Genomic DNA, 23,511 nt, shown 5'->3' on the forward strand with positions numbered 1-23,511 from the left:
TTAAGAATCAGAATGCCAAGAGCCCCTGGCTAGTGCGAGCAGTAGCCATCCTGAGCTCTGAAAACAAATAAGGATTTGGATGAATCCCCTGATTACTGGGAGCATTCAGCGCATACTCCTAAGTTAACGGATTTCAGTGCACTGAAGCTTGCCTTTAAAAATAGCAGCGTATGATTTTTTAAGTACTTTTTTAAAGCAAACAGTACAGATAGCGAATGTTTTCACCTAAGTAGGATATTATGCCCTCCTTCATATGAAGATTTGACATACCCTTAACTATTGCTGCACTTGCAGGGACTCCTAGGCTATGGATCTGCCCTGGTTAGATTACTTTCAACAGGATTACTGCACTTACTGAGCCCCCTTAACCAAACGCTTTATGTCTTTGTTCATATGGTTTTAATATGGTTTTAACCAATTGCAAGGTTATTTATAAGTTTGCAACTCCCCAGTAGTTAGAGTTATGAAGCGTTCAGACTTAAGCATATCCAGTTGTGTGGTAACCCAACTACTGCTTTCATGCGGTTTCCAACTTTTTATTCATGCACAATGGCATGATGCATGGCAGTATCTGAGAACTCTCTGATTAACTCTTTGTTTCAGCAGCAAACTCATACAGTAGTCTACAGTAAAATTACACATCAACCAAAATGTAAAGATCTTTTTCTAAGTCACATAAACTGTGGAATTCTACCTTAGACTGTTGAGAATTCATTAGTCCTCAAAAAACAAATGGGCAATCAATTAAATTAACAGCTGGTAAATGTAAAACAAACAAAAGGAGTTTCTACTTAACACTGCATAATACAGCTGCAGAATTCACTAGAGGTCAGAAAGAGTCCAAAGCCTGGGCTGTCACTTGTTTTTAAAAGAGCTGGATAATTTTTTGACTGTTAATAACATTTTTAGTAACACATGCTAAGATAATCAAATCTCATGTTCCAGAGTGTAAGCTGTTCAATTGTTGGGGTCAAAGAGAAATTCCCTCTTTCTCTCTGCTGCTCCCTTTCCTCCTGACCAACATCCACAGATGATTAACTGGAAGTCTTCCAGGGAGAGAAGTTAATTTTCTTTTATAACATCAGGTATTGCCCACTAGATTTAAGGGAGAGCTGGTAAATGGTTTAAGACCAAATCTACGTACCTTGTAACTAGAAAGAATCGGAATGCACCCATTAAAAAAAAAATACATTTTTCTTTTAGCTAAGTGCGTACACATGCATTTTTAAGAGAGAGACAGATGAAAATAATCACAAATGACAACTGACATAAGCTTCTATCAGAAACCAGCAAAACTGTTTTTCCTGCACCATAAAGTGACTAATGCAAGCAATTCAGTAGCTACTCTTGGACCCTCAGAATGGTCATTCATATTTCTAACATTTGAGTTACAAGAATAAATGCATAAGGACATGGTAAAACCAATCTTTTCTCCAGTAAAATAAATAGAACAATAATAATAATGTATATTTTGCTATATTTTGGTTTAATTTAGAAGATGACTGGACCTTGTCATTTATGTTCCCATTTCCACAAAGTAGTTAAAAATGTAGACATTAAAATGACATAAAAGTGTACAGGAATGCTTTTCCAAAATGCCATGATTATGCGCATATATCTGTGCACGCTTCCCCAACCTTTATTTTGGAACTAAATTTCATTAAAAGTATTATCATGCATTAGAATTGGGACAGAATTTAGAAGACAAGAGATCTGGTTCCTGTTCTCAAATTCTGAATTCCCTTTTCTCTTAATCATCCCGTAATATACCCCAGGCTGAAAACACAGCTTTAGCAAGAAGCCACAGCAGTATAACAACCAGAAAAACTATTCTAGGTTCAAGACAACAATGTTTTTGGAATGAGGAAAAAAAAAAAAAAAAAAAAAGGAAAAAAGAAGTCACCAATTTCAATTTCATTGTGGTGTTCTGCAAACCTCAACAGCACAAAGGAAATTCAGCTGCCCTCCATACAAATCAGAGCAAGAGAGATTCAGAGAAATTCAAGAGAAATTCAGAACACTGACACACACGTGCTCCACTCAAACATCCTGAGAAACAATATGATGTTATTTTATGAACAATATAGAATATAAGTGCACGGAAACAGACACATATATATGTTTGATTTTAAACTTCTAAAAGCTAAAAGCATGACAGCTGTTGTCATAGATACTTTCATTCCACCATTTCAATTATGAAAGGCATATGCCAGATTTTGTGACATGATCAAACAGTACTGGAAAAACTGATGAAAATGGACTACATGATGCAATAATCAGTTATCAAATAACAATAAATGCATTTTCCTACTCTACGCATCAATCATAGCTATAAAGGTTTAAAAACAAATGTTTCAAATACTCTACTGTCATGTATTTCTAAACTGAACAATTAAACTCCCAGGAAAAATCTGAACCTAAGTTTTGTGCATTTATTACAGAAATCTTTGAACATCTATAGTGTTGAATATTTCAGGTATAGATGCCAGTGTTTCCTAGATGCTCTGAATGAGCTGCTGAGTGTAGCTACCACTTTTGTTTGTAAGCAATGCAGGCCCCTAGACATCGCTGTTCCATCCCATTTTCAGAAGACACCTGAAGTAGCTTAAATTGGTGATGCACAAGACACTTGGGCTTAAATGTTCATATTCATATTTAGAATTAGAAATGCAATCAAGGCAGTTAACAAAATCCCACCGAATGCTACTGTGTTCAAATATATGCTTTGCCTTGTGCTGTATGTAAATATATAATTGCATATCATGCATATATAGATTAGGAAGGGTTTTTCTGTATTTATCAATCTGTTTTGGTTTTGTTGTTGTTGTTTTTTCATTTTGTAGCATTTTATGTATATTTTTCCAAGGTTGCGTTTTATGATCACTGCTTAAATATTACACTATTTATACACAGGTGGTTTTTGTTATGTTCAGAGAGAGAACAAACATATCACTAAAGAATAAGGACGGGTGACAATAGAACAATGATAATAACATCATTATGCAATGTTTTGCCTCTTGTAGCCCCATCACTGCCATGTTTTTCTCTGATTATTCCAGCCTCAGGAAAATGTGCTGCTTACTGTTTATGTCAGGAAGGCACGATTACTGCTTGCATGATTACAATATCAAGTGTGATGTACCTAATGCCCGTGATGATATTGATGTACACCTCAACTATCTTCTGTCTTTAATCTTCATTCAAGAAAAAAAAACAACAACAACAGTAACAAAACAAAACAAAACAAAAAAAAAAAAAAAGAGAGCAAGTTACAAATTCTTGCAGCCTTATATAGGCCTTAACTTTGTAAGGTGCTGAGCACCTTCACTCCATTGCAACACAAGGGCATGGATAGTCATTACTAAACTCCAGGGAAATACTTATGTGCTTAAATTAAGCATGGACTAATAAGGGCCAAAGTGTGTAATTCTTGCACACTCACACTGAATCTGAAACTAAACATGAAACAACATCTTCACAGGCTAAGATACTTTCTCCTCTTTGCTTACACTTTTTTCCGTTTTATTCAGCAAGGTTGAAAGCCTTTGGGTATGGAGGAGAATAGTTCTTGTTTAGCAATAAAACAGTAGAAAACCAGTCCTGCAAGTGGGCAAGATCTTGCATTAATGATGGGCTAGCTGAAGGCAAAGGAATAACTCCCTACCAGTGAAGCTGCCTTATTTACTCACAAATCTTTCTAATGCAACCAGAACTAACTTACTCATAAATTACATTTTTAAAATTTGTACTCCAGGAAAAGACAGCCCAAAGTTGATTTATGAACACTATACATTTATCGAAGCAAACAAAAAAAGCAACCGATAAAACAAGGTGAAGATTCCCATTTCTACATCCAGCATGCAAATGCATGCAACCACGTACTTCCAGGAAACAGGGGGAGATTTACATCTGAAGGAAGGAAGAACTCTTCAATGGAGGAAGCAGAAATCAAAATAATGTAAGAGAGAAGGTGCTTTATATGGGATTATATGGGATGGCTTTGCATTTTTTTTCATGCAGAGTCCAGAAACTCTTACACCTGAAACCATCTTAAATGCAGAATGTGTATCTACATGCTGACAAAGAATTGTGGGTTTACAGCAGCAGTATACAAAGACAAAAATACTAGTTATCTATAGCTAACACTACCGGGAAAAAAAATATCCATTCTCTAGATTTTCATTTGAAGTAAAACGATTTTTTTTAATTTGTTTTGTTTTATCGCGAAAAGATTGTTTTAAATTCCTGCATAAGATATCTATTAAAGTACTCTTCAGCTCAATGCAACAATGACAATTTGGAAAATGTTCTTTTCTCTTAACAAGCAATTTTGGAATGGAGTTTCAAAAATAGAGGTTTCACCCACAGAGCATATTAGCCACTTATGTCCCATTTAAGACCTATTTTTGACCTGCCTTTCAGCATAAGTGTAGACTGGGTCTTACATACATCTCTCCACATTTAAAATGAAGTTTTTCTTTTCTCCTGTCCTCATTCACCTCCCCACCCCCCACCCCCCAGATGACATACATGTAAAGCTCCTACAATTTACTGAATGAATATTCTAACACCTCAATTCCAGTGGAAGATTTTTGCTACTCTGTGAACAAATGCAACCTGCAAGTAAGAGGGATTTTTTTGTTTCATACATTCCTTACTTCTCCGTATACTTGTATACTTTATAATTATGTTCATATTTTCTAGTTATGTCTTACAAGAAAGGGAATAGTAATATCCTGGGAAGCAATCAACATTTTGGAGCCTTTCACTACTATATATGTAGACAATCATAATACCTACCACTGTGCAGCAGTAGAACCCAAGTCATTCCAGAAAAAAAAGTTGGTAACAGTATTGCCAAGCACTGAGGGAAATCATTATCTTCTGCTTACCCAGAACGTCAATGATTAAGCTAAGAACTGCACCCAGGACTTCTGAACATTAGGCCAGTCCACTGGCTGTTATGCCACACTGCCTCTGTCGTAAATCTATTTGATGGATTTTTCAGTCATGGAACATTAAAGGCTCTGCTCTTGTCTAATGAATATGTTTAAAGAAAACAGTACAAACAAAAGCAAATGTAACACTTAAATTATCTGAGAAGCACTGCTTTGATGTCACACTTGGATAAAGGATTTCCTACTGCAGGCCTATGTACACTTATATATTCTGAAAAATATTTTAGCCAATACCACTAGCTGGCATCTATTTAAGTCTGAAAAGGGAACATAATCAGTTTTAGTTGGTTAAGTACAATCTGAGCCAACTTTTATATTACGACCAAAAGCTTGGCAGTGCAGTAGCAGTGGCAAGTAGCAGAAAATTGCTTACAGTGTTATTTGCCAGATTACTTGAATGATTTACATCGGGTTTTCAAGAGAGTTTGGAGTATTAAAAACTTAAGATTTGGAAAAGACTTGGACTATAGATTTTTGTTCCTAGTTGCAACATGATGCGCAGGAGAGGGTTATGATATAATATGAACTCACTAAATAAAGCATTTTTTTAATACAAACCACCTGAAACATTTAGGAGCAGTTCAGTTTGAAATGTTGAGTGTTTTGTGTTTTTTTTATTTTTAATTGAAGATTTGGGAGAGCTGACTGATTTAGATTAAATGCTCAACCTTTCACATCCACTTGTTTAAGATTCATGTTGACATTGTACTAAATACAGCTATACAGTTTGTATTCCAGATAAATTGATCTGACTACAAGCCTTACTCTTTAGTATGATTCTTACTCCAAAATAAATCAATATTTAATATCTCCTGCAACAGCCCCAGTAGATAATTTTAAACCTTTTCTCCATCCCATTAAGTTACCTTTAAAAATTCTTTATACAAGCTTTCACAGATGACTTCTGAAAAACTAGTTTATGAAAAGCAGTCTGAAATTCATTAATTCAGATGGAAAGGGTTTTTTAATCTCGCTGCATTGTGCTGATCTCTAAATCCATCTCTGTTTAGATGATTCTCAGGCTCAGCTAATTGGAAGAATAAATAAATACTTCCTGTAAATCTGTAACACAGATTTTATACATAAAGAAAAATATCCTTCTACAGTCTGCTATGGCACATATCTCTAGGGTGCAGGCTTCTGTAAAAACAGGCTGACCAAGGCTCTCCCTAAACTCCCTGAGAGGATGAGCACTCTGCATCATCAGGCACCAGTCTCCACCCAGCTCCAGTCCCGCTGCAACATCAACCAAAAGAAGCAGTGATATGTGGGTAAACAAGCTGGACGCAGGCATCAGGCACATCCTAGTCTCCATTTTGAACCTTAAAGTCCTACTGCTGCTCCTTCTCCCCTCCCCACCCTCCAGTCTAGTAGAGCAGCTAAGGAGGAGGAAAAACATCTCTTCCCCCTCCCTCAAACCTCTCCTATGGCTAAGGGCCCCAGTGGGATAGGAGTCTTTGATATCAGAAGAATGCAAACAGCAAGGCTTGGGTTTGCCTCTTCTTAGGGTTTAGAAACAGAGACATAAGAGGAATTTCAAATGATTATATATTGGGAGAACTGAAAGGGATTATGCCAAAAGGAAGGAAAGAACTATATGCTCTGAAGCCATCTGGTAGTATATCCACCATTCAAACTACAGGATCTTTATGTTTCTACCTGTGCTCTCCCTTACTCTTATTTCTTACACTTTGTTACATTCAAAGCACAGTTTTACAGACGCTGTCTGCGGCAGTGAAGCTCTGCCCCATCCCTCACCTTCCAATCCACCGGATTCCAACACACATAGTCCACAATCCTTTATTTCTTCCAGTTCAGCTGTTTATGGGGCCATGCTGAAAACTCAAAACAGTGGAATGTTTCAGCTTGAAAAAAAATGTGTTGTTTTTTTTTTGTTTTGTTTTGTTTTGTTTTCCTGAAGATATGTTTTGTTGCTGTTACAGAGGAGTTGTCCAAACAGCTGTGTCCTTGAAGGGGCAGCAAGCTGCAGCCCAGTGCAAGGATAGGGAACCAGTGCTAAGAGCATCCTTCCTCTGGATGGGCAGCATGTGAAAACTGGCTGAATATAGTTCTTGCCTTTCCAATTAAAGATCATCATGTCAGGAGCAATGCCTGCTTTTGTCTGGTTTAAAGCACAGCCTAAAAGGGCCTGATCCCAAATGAGTAATTTCATTACTAGCAAAACAGAAATATTAAAGAAACAAATAATATGGTTACCTTAGAATGCAGTTTTCAATTTTATCTCTATTCCTTTGCTACCTCCAAGCAATCAGAAATATGTGTTAAAATGTGTAATCTGCTTATGAAATATATTTGGTCTTCAGCTTAGTTGTGAAACCAAATCAAAGACAAATACAGAGACAACAAAAATACAGTTATATACAGAACACAGACTGTAGAGCAAAAATAAGTGAAATAATAGTCACTTTTCACCATATAAGATGGTAGTGGGAATTCCACTGTAGAAATTGTGTGCTATTCTATTACAATGCGACACACAACAGCAACATGAAGATGTTTTGATGACACTTTACAAGAGCCCCAGCCAAAGCACAGTGAGGGTAAGCAATAAGGAAGAGAATCAGCTGGAGGAAGAGGAAAGAAGACCTGAGCTGATAGATCTTAGCAAACACTGCAAGAAAATTTCCCTGCCTCTCACGGTAACAGGATGACAGAGACTTCCACAGCCTAAACTATATCCTGTATCACATCAAGAACACTCCTAACACCATAGGATTCAGATCTCAGAACAGTTGAAGGATGAATAAGTAATGTGGGTCCTGATTCAGAGAGTCACATGTGCTGAAATCCACCCTCTAATATATACTATAAAGCAAATGTTTTACATTAAGAGACCTTAACTGGGGTCATGAACAGGAAATCATGTGCTTTTTTAAAAAATAAATAAATAAATAATTTTTTTTTCTTTTTTTTAACCTTTTTACTGGATTCTGTATGGTCTCATAACACATATTCCAAGGTAGCTACAGTAACATGGCATGGATGGAGATAAAGGGAAAGTAGTTGATAAACTAAGCAAATAGTACACTTCATCTCCTTCCCTGATAGGGTAATGCACATATTTACTACAATTTTCTCATACTGCAGTTCATTACTTTTGCCTGTCCATGGTGGTGAGTATATACTGATTAACTACAGATGGCTTTTTCACTGAATGGAATGAAAATCCTATGTAGCTGGAGTATGCTACTCAGTGCAGAGGACTGATAGATGTCCTGGTCTATATACTGTCAGTCTACAACTGTGAATATTAACTCATCAGCCCCTGCAAAGAAAGAGAAACGAAGCTTGGCTGGAAAAGATTAGGAGCAAAACTTTTCAGAACACCTTCCTCGTATTTTCTGAAAGGAAAAAAGAGTTGACAGGCACTTCATCCATGAGACGTTTAGCAGCTATGACATGACATGATCTGTAGCATGATACTGAAGAATAAAATATAGGAGTTATGTAAAAAAGGGCATGCAGGTAATCCCTTGATAAAGGGGAATCCCTTGGGAGGAAGAGCGCAGCCAGAGAACCTAATCTTATTTATTCAAAGAGACTGACTGGCTTCAGGCGAGGAACAGAATTCTGGTGAGGATCTGGCAACTGAGTATGTTTTGGCAACCTGCTGAACCCTTGATAGAACAAGAAGTTTTACAGTTTGTGACACGTCAGTGACTCACTTTGTGTACAGTTCTAATGCATATCCTCCGAGTGATGGCCTCTATTCGTATCTGAAATACTGCAGAGGGTTCCTGTGCTTTAGAAAGGGAACAAGCATGTAAAAATAGGATGCGCTAAGCAAAAATCCAAATGGATATAAAAGATAGTTCACCTGAATAGCAGTCATATAATGATATTGGTTCTTATCAATTTAACTCAGGGATGCAAAGAGCATGGCAATGAGATAAGAATGCATCCATTGTCTGCCATCTCAAGAAACCTTTGTCAAGATAACAGTGAAAGCATTCACAGCTACCTGATCAACACAGGCCTGACATTAAAGCACAAGTGTCCACTTCTCTTACTGGCTGTTTAATAAACTGCTTTGGAACAGGTGGAGGTGAAAAGGAGATCTTTCCAAAACCTTGTCTCAATGTTCTCCCTCAGTTAATGAATGTCAGCAAGTGGAAGAACAGAAATTTGATATGTTTTTCCAGCCTTTCTTATAGAAGCATTTGCAACATGTTAGAGGCCACAGGCATAAAAGTGAACTACTGAGAAATTAATGTTGTCTGTAGATTTTCAGGATGTAAGCTGGGCAATTTCAGCTTGTGGGTTAGGCATACTTCAGGTTTTAAGTAGTGTTATAACAGCTTACTATGACTTGAACATGATTTTAGTACAAGTAATCTGATGTTGAATATCATTTATTACCCTGTTACGCATTTCCAATTGAGATAGACCTGTTTATGGTGTTAGTGTTATGTGACTACAGATGGACAAGCTATGTGAAGGGAACAATTTATTCAACAAATACAGTCTTCCTTATTTTTTCAAACTACCACTGGGGGATCAGCAATTTATATTCTACATGTATAAGTAACTTATAAGTGTTCAAACAATCCAGCTTGTGAGTTATGCATGAACTATGCACTTAAGCGCTCAATAGTTTGCAGGTTGTGATTTATGCTCTAGTTGGTCACGTACGACAAATTATATTGTTTTTGATGCCTGCCTCAATGGTGAGTAGTGCAATATTGCCTTAAACTATCTGCAAAAAGCAACTGGGAATTCCTTCAGCCAGGAGGCCTCCCAGGTAGTAGAAAGCCTTTACTTGTATCTATCAATTCCGGCATCCATTATCTTCATCACCACAGGAAAAAAAGATGAACATGCCTCTGGCATACCATCAATAGGAAAAAGGTGGCAGTGGTAAGGCACAGAGAAGCAAAGTCTGTTGGATCTCTAGATTAAATGCTGCAAAGTTCACAGAGCTGCTGTAACGATCTACAAATAGCATCAGCACTGTATCAGGGATGGAAATGTTCCCTGCTACTGTGATCTTCGTTTGGTCAACATGGAGTTTGGAGTGGGAGCTGAATCAAAACCGCCTTTTTTTTTTATTATTAATTTTTTTAACAGAAGGTTATCAATTTGGGCATAAACAGCAAATGTCTGTAACCATGCACAAATGTCCATGTTCACATGCAAATACAACCATAGAAATAAAATTGCGTTTGCATGAGTATTTGTGAAAAGAAAAAGGAAGTAACTCCATTAATGAGATCTCAAACATTTGCAAATACTGTTTTGTATTACTTGCTTTTCATGAGATGAAAGAAGATTTTACTTGCTAGCATTCTTATTGTTTTGTTAGAAGCAAAACAGTTAAATCAGCACAAAGTAGTATATAATCCCACAAACAGGCAGCTGAGTAAATATCCTATAGCAGTGAGAGTATTTCAGTCTATCGTACCTATTAATGCAGGCTAATGATACCTGAGACACAGAAAACATTATTATAAAATTTTAGAAAGTAATGAATATCAGGCAGAGTAATCCTAATTTATCTTTGTTTTACTTAATCCGCTGCAGTTAGACTGGCAATGTATTTGGTGTTGTACATTTACTTACAGGAATGAACAGAGAGCTCAGAAACAAATGGTTGTGGATGTCTGTGCTCGTATCTAAGTGTGAAATAACATGCAAATATATTCTGTAGTTCTCAGGACAATTGAAGAAGTGATATGATAGAATTGTGCAGCTACCATTCTGACCCACAATTTAAATCAATGAATATATTCCTGTCCCAGAGAATTTATGTTTGAACAGTAATTTTCAACCTATCTTTATTGTTTTGTGGAGATGTATAATGAAAACATGGGATAAATTTCAGTATATACCTGCAAAGTCTTTTGAGTAGCTTAGAAATGGATTGCACATAAGAAGGTACAACCGTTATGCTGTTACAGCCATCACAAAGACACTATTCCTTTATGGCAGAACACATGTTCTCCTGGAAAAATTATCCTTTTTTTTTATTGTTTTTGTTTGTTTTTTTTTGTGCAAATTTTTCAGCTTTTAGCTCTGGGACCCATTTTCATCAAATGCTGTCCATTTAGGATTTTTCGCTGCTCCAATATTTAAGAGAAAAGACCAAAAGAGGGCAAAGTTTTTATCCTTTCCACAGGAAATACCCTATGCAATTGATATTTGGCATTTCTTCCTGAGCTGGAAAAGAGAGAGAAGAAATGGGCCAATCCCCCCTTTTGTTATTGTTATTATTATCATCATCATTATTATTAATGAGGTCTAAAACATGCAGCTAGGCAACCCTTCAAGTAGCCCTGACAACAGAAATAAAACATCACAGTTGTATTCAGCTACCATACAAGCACGTTGTTAAGCATAGGTAGTGGCAAAAACTCCAGTTGTCGAGATACAGCAAAACCAGCAACTAATTCCCAAAGAGTGTGCTGGTTTCTTTCCTGAAAACAGTATTTTATTTCTAAGTGCTTTTCTGATTGACCTGCAAGCAATGAAAAACTTAAAAACTTCAGATAATATGGGGACTTTCTTCAACAATAATGTGTTTATATATATAAATAGTTAATAATGTTTCATAGAGGTCCTTTGGGTGCATTTTCTTTTAACTTCTTACTTTTGTACATTACATCACTACTAAACTGACCAAACTTTTTTTTTTTTTTTTTTTTTTTTAAATTTGTGGTCAAAAAAAAAATCAGTGATTTATACTTTCCAAATACTGCATTTTTTACTTAACTGATTTTTGATAATTTAATCAATAGAAAAATTATTTAGATTTTATTTTAACCAGCTGCTACATGCTTTGGGGCACTGAGCATTTAACTGTGTATCTAACATATTGGAGTGCAAATGCACAAGCTACCTACTTTACCAAGACAATTTTGTAAAGTAAGGCTATTATTGACCAAAAGGCTTAAAAAGAGAGGTCTGCACAGCCACCCCTTCTATTGGTGCAAAACCGGATCCACAGGAAGCTGATGCCAAAGCTAACTTATTTGTAAATTTAGATGACCTATATATGCCAGAGATTTTACACTGCTTTTTGTCTTACTGTCAATTCCACAGTTTGAGCGAACATGTATTTTTAATGTGAAAATTTCAAATACATTATTTTTTATGTCTTTCCACACATTGCATACAAAATAAATCTGGGAGAAAAAAAAAAAAAAAAAGTGAGTATATTGGTAGGCATAAGTATGAATACTTAGGTGTAAATAGGAGTATTTGAGTAATAGCTATGCAATCAGCTAAAGACTGAATCCTAATGTTACGTACAGGCAGAAGGTTAGCGTTCCATGAGCAGCTTTAATATTTCTATCTTTCGAGTTTGAGGAACAGGCTTGACAAGATTTCATACCCACAGCCTCTCACACCTGGTTCCCATTATAAACCTGGCCTTGATAATGGAGCTATGTTCCTATACAGAGGCTAATGTTGGCAATGGCATTCTCCTCCCATAACTCTTATAATCTGAGTACCAGTGTTAGGGCTGTACTTGACCCCACTGTGCATCTGAAGTTACAAATTCCATCACCTTCCTCACTAAATACAGAAAAGTCAGATAAAACATTTCTTTAAGTATAGGTAAAATTTCTAAGCCTGGTTTTATTTTCTGTGATATCTGTGAAAGCTAGTGATATAGTACAGGCTTCAGGGTGCTATCAAAAGTAAGATTTTTTTTCCCCTTTGTTTTTAATGGAAACTTTTCTCTCTAAATAATATAGTTGGAGACTCAGGGGTTAGAGCTTTTTTTTTTTTTTTTCTTCTCCCCCTTTTTTCCCCCAAAAAGCTCTACCCCAAATTTCATTTTGAATTACATTTTAAAGTTCTAATTGTAAAAATCAATTCACTGCAACACTACTCCACGTCTGAGGGATTTTAAAACCATCCAGCTATCCAAAGATGCATCTAATTCCTGATCAGGCCTTAGAATAAATAAATATAAAAATAAAATAATAAAATAAAAGACAACACAACACTATTGTTGTCCTAAAAATGTACTGATTTAGAAAAACAATGCAAGCACATATGATAATGAAATTCATAAAAAAGCAAAACCCGTCAACACCCCAAACTCAGAAACACAGAAGGGATTTCCCTGGAATAACATGCTGCCTAAGATGCCCAGTCATAACACAGACAATACATCCAGCAAAAAAGTTGTTTGGAATTGTTCCTTTTTCTTTTTCTCCCCTTCCTTGTTATACCAATTTCATGATTTATCTTATCTTGTCACATAATTTCAAAACATTGGAAGCAACAGCATAAATAAACAGCATGTTTTCCAGTTCTAATAAAAGGGGGCAGTATTACATCAGTTGAAATTCTGAGTTGCCCAAATAATCATAAAAAGTGCTGTAGAAGGATACAAAACTACTGAATTTCACTGAAAATAGATGGTAACTGTACAGACACTAACAAATCTGCTTCCTCGTGCTGAGGGAAAATCTTCAGGGCTAGCTCTGTGGAACTTTGGTGCCTACGTTATGGCTATTTCAGAAAAATTTCACTTCGGTAACTATTTTGCTTTCAAAATTACTAAGGAAGCATTACAGTTAATATAAAATGAAGGAAGATTTTTCATGTGGCAAGGATAAGTGCTAAGCCAAAGAAGGAAATTGCAGAATTATTGCACTTTCAAAAAATTAAAAAAAAAAAAAAATTTAATGAAGATTTTTTATAAAATACCGGTGTCCAAATATGGCTTTAGGAAGTTAAATTTTAACACCTAGTATTAAAAAAATCTTTGCTTACATATATTATTTATGGCCACAATTAGATTACTAAACAGGACAAATTCATAGTAATGTATAAGGGATGTTGGTAAGAATGAGGACTGATGGGATTTGTATTTGAAAATTCTCCCTGTTTTGGAGCATCTATTTTAGACAAGTAATTTATCTGTATTAAAATTACGGGACTGCAAAGGGGATGCCTCCTTCTGTGTCTCAGAAACTCTACAGGTAAAGGTTTGTTGACTGAGCAGAATGATGTATTCAGCAAAAACAGTTTCCCTGTTGCAGTGTCTCTTTGTGGAAATAAGATTCCTCATTAGACAGATGAAATACATTCTCACTGAGTTAAAGAAAACAGTGTCTTTTTTTTTTTTTTCTCTCTATACCGTTCCAGATTTTCTATTACAGAATTTAAAAATATACATTTAAACATACATTATAATATATGAGTGTGAGCTATATGAGGTAGGACCTTCTTTAAATTGTGGAGTTCCAAGAACAGATCTTGGTATGATTCTTAAGTTATTAGCATTAAAATGTAACAACTTTACAAAGCTAGTCATTTGTTATCGATGCTACTATTCTTTTTTTTTTTTTTTTTTTTTTAATTTTGCCTGACTGCGGTATTTGCCCTTTAATTACAAGTAGAATTAAGATTTAACCCACAGAAACAAGAATCCAACTGAAAATGCATACAGCTTCAGTTATGTCTCCCAGTACTATGAAATATAAGAAATGACTTCTAATTTGCCAGCTGCAAATAAAGGTTCTTATATAAGAGACTAAAGGGGAAAAAAAGTTTTTCTTAAAAGATAAAAGCAAAAGAGAATGAATCACTTGCTACAAATCTAAACCAATTATTCATAAAGCTTTATAAAAATCCACAAGTCCCTTATAACTAACTTAGTCATGTTCTCAATTTAAGGGTGGTCATCAGTGTGTTTGATAAATGGAAAAGATGGTCAAACGTAAGATACTCTGAAAGTGTATTTTCTTAAATGTGTTTTGTTTTTATTTTTCTGTTGTTTTGTGGTATTTTGTTTGTTTGCTTGTTTTTTGTTTTTTGTTTTTTTTTTTTTGTACTTATTTCAGAAATGACTAGTAACAAGGATGCTAGTACAAGGTACTTCTCTTTGTGATTCTCTGAGAAACACCCCACAGCTGCAGAAAAAGTACCGTGACTCCTGCCTCTGCAGTTGTTCTGTCTATAATTTTGAATATACAGAGAGAAAAAAGCTGGAAAAACAAAACAAAACCAAACAAACAAACATAAAAAAAACTGTCAGCAACATAATCCAGTACTGCTTGCATTTATAAGAATGCAATACAATGATGGAGTCATCGCAGGGGTGCGGGCAGTGAAAAGGAGATTATGTATGACTAGTAACTTTTGCTACAAAGACTTCCCAAAGTGTTTTATCAGGCATAGTTTGCACGCATGTGCAGTGGCTTCATATAAATGATGAAGCGTAACAGCTCCAGAGGAGTTGTTACACTCTATTGTGTCAGTAATCCACATATTTAACAGTCCCTAAATACAGCAGACCGTAACACCTCCAAAGGAGTCGTTATGGCTTATCAAGTCAAATCCAAGTGCCAAAATATGTATTTGGTCAATAGACTGTAACATCTCCAAGGGTAAATAATATATGTTTTTAAGAATGTACACATTTTGCATACAAACAGTGGTCTATATTAGGATAAATGATGTGGATTCAAATTGTAAAGCATTTATTTATAGATAAGAAAGGAATAAAAGGCTCATTATAAGGGGTACTACTGTCCAATAATTCCCAGGAAGCAGGTGGTGACTCGTCATTTATTTGGGGGTCCAATTCTGGTTTCCTACTGCAAATATACAGTTCTCTAAGAATCTACAAAAGGGTGAGAGTGGAATATAAACATATAAATGTTATACTACATTCTGCTTCCTCTCAAATCTCAAAGAATTTGCTTTCTATGTAAGAAAATGGGGAGGTGGGGGTATCCCTGGGTCTAGCAGATATGTTGTGATTATTTCACAAAATGGTTTAGCTTGGAAAGGACCTCTGCAGGCATCCTGGCCCACTGCCCCCTGCTCAAGCATGGCCACCTGGAGCAGGTTGCCCAGGACCATGTCCAGAAATGCATATATTTAGTGGGTATATGCTGTATCCTGACTTCATATATTTTTCTTCAATGAAGATTAATGCATATTTGCCTGTATTTTTTCTACAAAGATTTTCTGGGTTTTTTTGTCACTGTTTTCATGCTTTAGGCACAAAAAACAAACAAACAAACAAAAAAAACAACAACAACAACAACAACAAAGGCAGCAAGATCTGATTCTTTTAATACAATGTCAGTTATGTTATAGATTACATACCATTTTCAGGTTCGTTTAGAGCCTTAAATAAAATCTTCTAGGCATTCTTCCTAGTTCAAAGTACTAAAATAAATGCAAGTAGCTCTAGTAATGCAAATTCTGTTTTAAGTACTTTAATGCACTCATTTTTGTTGCAGGTAAGCATGGAAAAAAAAAGTCGTATCCTCTGAATGAAGCCAATTTTCTTACAATTTTACTTTTTGCTCATATCAAATTGAAAGAACCCTGTAGCCTGGAAAATCTGGATTTTCCTAATTCTCTCCCCCTCCTTAGTATTTCTCTTTACTCTGTGAAGGCTTTTCCTCAGTCAGCCTGCATCTGACATGCGCCAGGTAAAGCAGAAAAAGTCAGCTCTGTTCTAATGACTTTTTGCCTTGCATACACAAACTGAAGTAACTCTGTAATTGTAGCTGTCCTTTGAATAGTATCATCTCTGAAGAACAGCCTAACCTTAATGTTTTTGCAAATGGTAAAGCATGGCTGTGCCAGCACTGTGTGTTTTTGTTTTGCGCTTTCTGATGAGTGAATCTCTGTGAGCACTTTTAAAGCTTTGTAGAAGGTTTTTTTTTGAACAGCAGAACATGAACACAGGCAATTTTCAGTTCTGTGTCTCTAACCAAATACAAAGCTTTCTGAGATTTAAATGACACATTTTCAAAAAGGCCTAAGCCCAGGCTTTGAAGCTATGCACATAATTTTATAAGGGCAATCATTTGCACAACAAACTATTACCGGCTATCTGAACTTGAAGACCAGTAACTGACCAAAACTCAATAGCTTTTTTAAACCATCTGCAGGCAATTAATTTGTCATCTTTTTCTGGTGCCAGCTTCTAGCTACTTATTTATACAAGTCTAATTACCTGAAGCCCATTTCTGAAAATTTGGTCCTGAAAACATAGTGTCCTGATTCTTCAAAAGAAACTAGTCCAGAATAGCAACTATGCTACCAAAGCCTCAATGGGATTATGACAAACTAGACACTATATTCTCTGCATGCAATTATTTCAGAATTATGTTTTTTTTACTGAAGTGATCTATCATTCCCTCCCCCCATTTTGATCATCCTAGCCATCAATTTTAAAGTAAAAGAAATACACCATAATGTAAAAATTGAAAGGCAAAGGGTAAAAGGAGTAAAACGAGTGTTCTAAAATTCTATTTGTGCAAAGGATGCCTCTGTTTTTAATGTATTTTATACATGCAATAAAATAGAAATATATTTCCTCAGTATTCATGACTCTGACTTAACTCTTCTATTTTCTTTAAGATAGTGAGTCAGGATATATCAGCATTAAAAACGACTAATTTATATCCCATTCTTTTGCAAACCCTGCTGTTCTTGCAGAGCAAGGATAACAAACTAGTATACCAAAGGTAAAACCAGAGTACATACTATAACTTTTTCCTGCCTTAACGATTCTTTCTACAGTACATGCTGCAGTAAACAAAGCTAGCAGGATTATATAAAGGGACTTAGAGATTTAACAACAAATTTCCTTGCTGCTGTTTTTTCTCAGAGTTTAAAAGTTTCAAATGCTGTCACAAGAAGCCTCTAGATAAAAGACAGCATTTGAGAACAATGTTTTTTTTTGTTTTTTTTTTTTTGTTTTTTTTTTTAATATTTTTAAGACTTCCAATAAACTCTGCTAAATTTGCAAGTAAATTATTTTTTTTCCTCATATTGGGTGATGTATAACCACAGCCTAGAACCCATACATCCGTGTTGTTCCTACATGTGTATCAGGAATTGTGTATTGCTAGTAACCTGCACAAAAAAGAAATTCCAGTTTATTCACTGAACCATTTATTTCCCTTACTTTAAAAGATGAAAGGCAAAATAAAAATTTACTGTATCCAAAACAAGAAGTAAACATGGTACTGAAAAAAGTCAGGGAACAGGCCTGATAAGTAAACAGATGCCATTTTTATACTTTTCAAATTCAAATCAAATGTTAAGAATTCTTTTAATAGCCCTTATAGCATCTTAGATATTTTTAAATGTCAAGCAACTGAAACTCATAAAATACATTTTAAAATTAGCATTAGTTTATAAACTCTTAATACTAATCATAGGCGTGACATTTATTTTATACCTTCAACTTTACTACCCTACATCTCAGTTAGTTAAGACAAACACTGACTTTACATTGTAAGTTTTGTCTGAATATGGCCTGCTTGATCAGTTATTAATTCCTCTGATTTTCATAATATGAACCTGTATTAAATGAGGTTTTAAATGTTGACACTTAAACTAACTCTAGTAGAAATAAAAATCTATTAACTTCTGAATTTGTCTTGTAAAACCATTTTAATCCTGTGTAGTAATTGTTTAACAAATTGTTTTAATAGACACCAACCCTTTCTCTTGCTTTAAGTGCTGTGAAGAATCAAGCAAAAATATAAAATGTAGATTAAAAGGTATACATCAATATTTGACAACCCTGTTTACATTTCCTTTCCTTTCTGTGACTTCCTACAATCTGCTTACTCACTAAGTATTCCCTTGAGAGTTGAGAAAAGATCATATCATCATCAAATTCATGGTTTAATTTATAAATAATATTCTACTGAATCTTATACTCAGCCTAGATAAAAAATTTCTGTTACTTTTGGAGTATAATATAATCTCCCCCTATACACCCCAAAGCATATAGAACCTACGCTCTGAAATACAGAATATCACAGAATTTTCATTAATGAATTATTTTTCTTTTCTGCAGGAAATACTCTGAAACACTAGGTGCTTTGTAGGCTAATGAATGTGTCAGTTTCTGTTCTTTACCAAATTGAATCATAACAGTTCCAATTTGTCCAATGCCACAATGATTACAGGGATATTCCTGGGACTCCTTTCTAGTTAACTGAAATGTAGAGTAATTCTTGTGGTGTATAACTGACTTTGTGTCAGTGGTGTAAAATCACATATGCTGTATTTTTTGCAGCATAAGCCACCTCTAAGGAAGCTAACAGAGTAGCATTCTTCACCAAAAGGGCTGCCTTATAGCTCAGCCAGTTACCTAGTTCAGTGTTTACTGGCTTTGTTATACACACAGAGACCTGTTCCTGGAGCAAAACTTGTAGGCTTTGGAAAGGCCACAGAGCAGGACAACACAGATGCAAACAATTTTACAAAGGAATTCTTTGCCCTCTGAGTGGTCCTTAATATGCATGACAGAAACTGCTCCTCACCTTTGGGGTATGATTCCAGGTTGCTGTCTGGTAAACTGAGTGTCCAATGCTGGACGTTTTCTCTCTACACTTTCTCTATTTTATTACAGTTCCCCATTTCACTTTACTATTTGGAAACCAAGTCAAGATTCAACAAAGAGCCAAAAGCATTGTTTTGAGCTTAGATTCTTTGTTGAATTTGAGTCACAGATTTAAGCATACTCAGATACTTTCAAGAACATTGTGATACTCTGCCATGCTAGTATGCACTTGCCTTTCTGCCATACTTACCGATCCAATCATTCCCAAAAGCACAACTCAAAATGTAATGACCACAAACAATTAATCATATGTAGTGCATAGGATTGTTTTTCTGAATGCTGTTTTTTAAACACAGAAAAGTTTGTAGCACAGCACTGTGAAGTGACAAGCTGTATTTAACATGAATCGGAGGTGGCTAAAGGCTGTAAAAAGAAATTTTATATAAAAATAAGAATCTATTTACAGGGAAAAGAGTGAATGACAGACTGTGTGGCAATGGTAGACATTACCTTTTCATTCCTGCAGTTGTTTAGACCCATGTTATTCATGGAGGGCAATTTTCCATCTACACCATGCGGCTGCTGTTGCTGCTGCTGCTCCCTTTGGATCTGCTCTCTCATTTTTCGAGCCTCCTGAATGGCTTTCATTACTGTGTCCTGGTCCCCAAATAGGGCAGGTGAATTAAGACTGGAAAGGATATCTATAAACAGAGAACACACTTTATTTAGGTAATGATTAAAATTAGAATCCAGTGTAATTACTCAGCTCTCATCCTGTTAAAAACTCCAGCCAACTAACATCTGCAAAAGGAGGAGGAGTGGCAGTTGTCTATTTGAAGGCTGAATTAATCTATAGAATTGATTGATAAGCCTGTGCTCCTCTTTTGTTGTATTATAAATACAACCACTGAAGTCTTGGTGTAGCCTGATATGTAAGTATCTGAGTATACCCACAGACACTCTGTTAAACTCAACAATTATCTGAAGGTTAAGTGGGAAGCCTTTGAGGTATTAATAACAATTAACAAAATGAACAAAGAAGGAGAAATAAATCTTTAGTTGGACATGAAAGTCTATGTCAATTTTTAGAATCTCTTTATCAAGACAGAGCCATCACTCGATATTTAGCTTTCAATTTCTGAAAGAGCACCCATAGTTATTGTGGCAGACAGAATATATTATCACCTTAACATGAGTATAAAGCTCTAAATTGGTAGAGAAAATATGTTTTTCTTTCTGTTTCTCTGGACAGAAAGGGAAATTTTTAAACATCCATCAAACTCACACAAAACATTTCTGTTGCATTTTAAAATGCATGTGAGAGGTAAAGATGAGTACTCAAGGTTGTTCTGCGGTGCTGTGGCAAAGCTTTGACTAGACCACTGGTTCCTGCATGGGAGTATCCTTCATGCAGCACATTTGTGTATATACATTCAAGATAAAAAACTTTAAGCAAAGTTTGTGCGTGGTCTGTGTATCTGTTAAGTTGATGTCCTTTATCAAAGCTCTGAATTTGTGGTATTTATGTACTTACTAACACTCCGCTATAACAAATCAGTAAATATACAATATTTAAGTAAAATATATAGAGAATATAAATAAAGTAATTAAAATGTAATAAATTTCAACCTCAAAAGACCCTGAATTCTTTTAAAATGAGAAACATTAAGATTACATGCTTCTCACACTTCATCCTGGGAACCAAAAAGTTGATATAATACAGTGGTCTTGATGGGAATGAATGCAATGGAACTGTGACTTAATGAGATTTAGACTCCACCTAAATTTATCATAAAACAGAACAAAAGATCCTATGTGGTTTGTTGATTTTTGACAATACTTCTGTGGCTTCTTTACTTCTGGATCAAAGGGAAACGTTTTTATGACTTACAGGAAAGATACTCACAACCTAGGCATATCTTCTCTATCAATTTCTCTAGAATAGTCTGCAAGTTCACATTGGTACACCGCTTTCTAATGTTAGCTAGCATAGTGATAGATGGAAATATATGGACAGGTAGAATAGCTAGCTAGTTGCAGAACTTGATCCTTCAGTGATCATGATGTTCCCAAGTCTTTTGAGAATTGAACAAATCATAATTTTTATATATTTAATCATAATTTTTATATATTTAATGTATGTATTTAACATGTCTGTTCATTATTCACAAATGTTTGTATATATTTTATAAGTACACTTGAGCTACAAATTGCAAGGAAGTGGTTTGTATTTAGTCGTGGGTAAAATCTACCTGATCTTTAGGCCAGGTAATCTAAATTTTACAGCTCTTGATTCTGTTTCTTGACTAGTTAAGATAGTCTTCATGTCCAGTTTTCAGATCAATTTTGTTTCATTACTTTATAAGCTTTGTCTCTTAATTAAAAAATCCTGAATGTGGGTAAAAAAAAAAAAAAAAAAAATCCCTATTTGCAACCATAAGCATTAACAGAATTTCGGCAGATGTATGAACAAATAATAAAAACTTGAACAAACAATAAAGTGAACAGATAATAAACTACACTGGCTGGGCTGAAGAAATTTTGTCTTTGTTAAAAAAATAAACAATTTATTCAGTAGATTGTCTAGGTAGAATGAACTTAATACCCAGGACACAGAGAATTATTTTTCTTTCAGAATGTTGTTCTGGGTAAAACTAATGGTATTTATTATTTGGGCTAAACAGCTGAAAACCACATTTGGGGTTACCTTCCTGCCTGACTTCTGAATCATTGTGAACCATGGACATACCTTGGCTCAAGGAGTGACTGAAAACTCACTTACTCCAAGTATTATATACTGTTGCACTAGATTTAATTCATCACATGAGCCATCACGTCTCCATGTCTAGTATCTAATCAGCTTCTGTATGCATGCAAAGCTTTTTTTTTTTTTCCCCCATATAATCCAGAGACCAAAATTCAAACGTTAACCCTGAATGTATATATCCATTTGACGTCTTTGGGGAAGATATTAATATAAGCATCTTTTTCATGTTTTTCACATATGCACATCTATTATGTGTATGTATTTGTATGTAGATGTTAAATATTTATTTGCTGTATTTCCTGTAAATGCATATCACTTCTGTATCACTTTGTTTACTCTTGTAAACCCCTGGCATTCAAGAGTTAGTTGAAAATCTTTCCTGCATTTTTTCTCTCCATTTTAAACAGAAATGTAGATCCAACTATATATTTAATTCAGATGCAAGTGTGTTCAAGCTGACATTTTACACAGAAAACCTGCCAGTTTTCTCCAAGGACAGAATAGTTACCTAAAGAGGATCCTCTTCCCAGAGATCCACCAAGGGGGCTGGGGATGCCGCTCTTGTTCGTCACTGTCACTGGACTGCTTTTGCTAGCTGGGAAGAGATTCTGTGTTGGAGATGTCGGGGATTTGACAGGTTCAGCTGTCTTGGGTCGGGCTGAAAGATTCAGTGGCTGGGCTGCTTCATCCTACAAGAGTTTAATGTAAATAACTATTAGGAAAAGACAAATGAACAAATCATTTTGCAAGCAGCATTTACTTTACACCTCCAAGACAATACCACGTTCTCCTGCAATAATAACAAAAGAAGCTAATTATCTGCCTCCTTTAAGATTCAATGAAAGGAAATCTCATTAATTTCTCTGTGTTATGCTTCTATTTACATTAACTATGTGGCTGGATCGTTCTTTTTGCCAAATTAAAATTTGAATTAGCTCACATTACAGCCTAATTTCCTAATGTGTTTTCAGAGATCTAAATTAACCTAGGGCATTTACAAAGAATTATTTAAAATTTCCAGCAGCTCAGTAACGCTTTTGCATTTGTTCTATTTGAAAAGTTCCTGGCACTATAAAAATAAGTTATGTAACTTATTTTTAAATGTATTAAAAACTAAGCAATCAGAAGTACTTCCATGAAAGAATCATTTGGAAACCCCTGACAGTTCTTTGGCCCATATTTAATGCTGCTGCTAGCTTATACATTCCATGCATCTTATTTTGAGTGCATGTTTTGTTTAGTAAAATAATCTATGCTGTTCCCTTACAATAAGGATAAGAATTTCATTGAATTTAGATTCCTTGACTTACAGTAATCAATGCATAGTGTATGCATTTTAAAATATATTTCATATATTTTCTACTTTTAATTTTGTATATTTTACAATTTTATTATTCCTCTGTGCCATGTGTTTTTGACAGTTTCGTGTAAAATCAGATTTTTTTTCATATAAATGCAATTCTGCTTCTTGATTGTTTGAT

At 35.1% G+C, this 23,511-nt stretch overlaps 1 protein-coding gene across 22 annotated transcripts in view; it reads right to left on the minus strand.

Annotated features, from left to right (window-relative positions):
• The window catches only part of SOX6 (SRY-box transcription factor 6), a 381,588-nt gene that overhangs the window by 42,270 nt on the left and 315,807 nt on the right, over positions 1-23,511 (minus strand). For all 22 annotated transcript variants that reach the window (XM_084521857.1, XM_084521855.1, XM_084521866.1 and 19 more), the window contains 2 exons: positions 22,539-22,719; positions 19,774-19,964 (listed from right to left, as the gene is read on the minus strand). In XM_084521857.1, coding sequence (XP_084377983.1) covers positions 19,774-19,964; positions 22,539-22,719 — 372 coding nt within the window. The remainder of the gene's footprint in view (positions 1-19,773; positions 19,965-22,538; positions 22,720-23,511) is intronic.

The sequence above is a fragment of the Aythya ferina genome (assembly GCF_964211825.1).
Source record: "Aythya ferina genome assembly, chromosome: 5".
Classification (NCBI taxonomy): domain Eukaryota; kingdom Metazoa; phylum Chordata; class Aves; order Anseriformes; family Anatidae; genus Aythya; species Aythya ferina.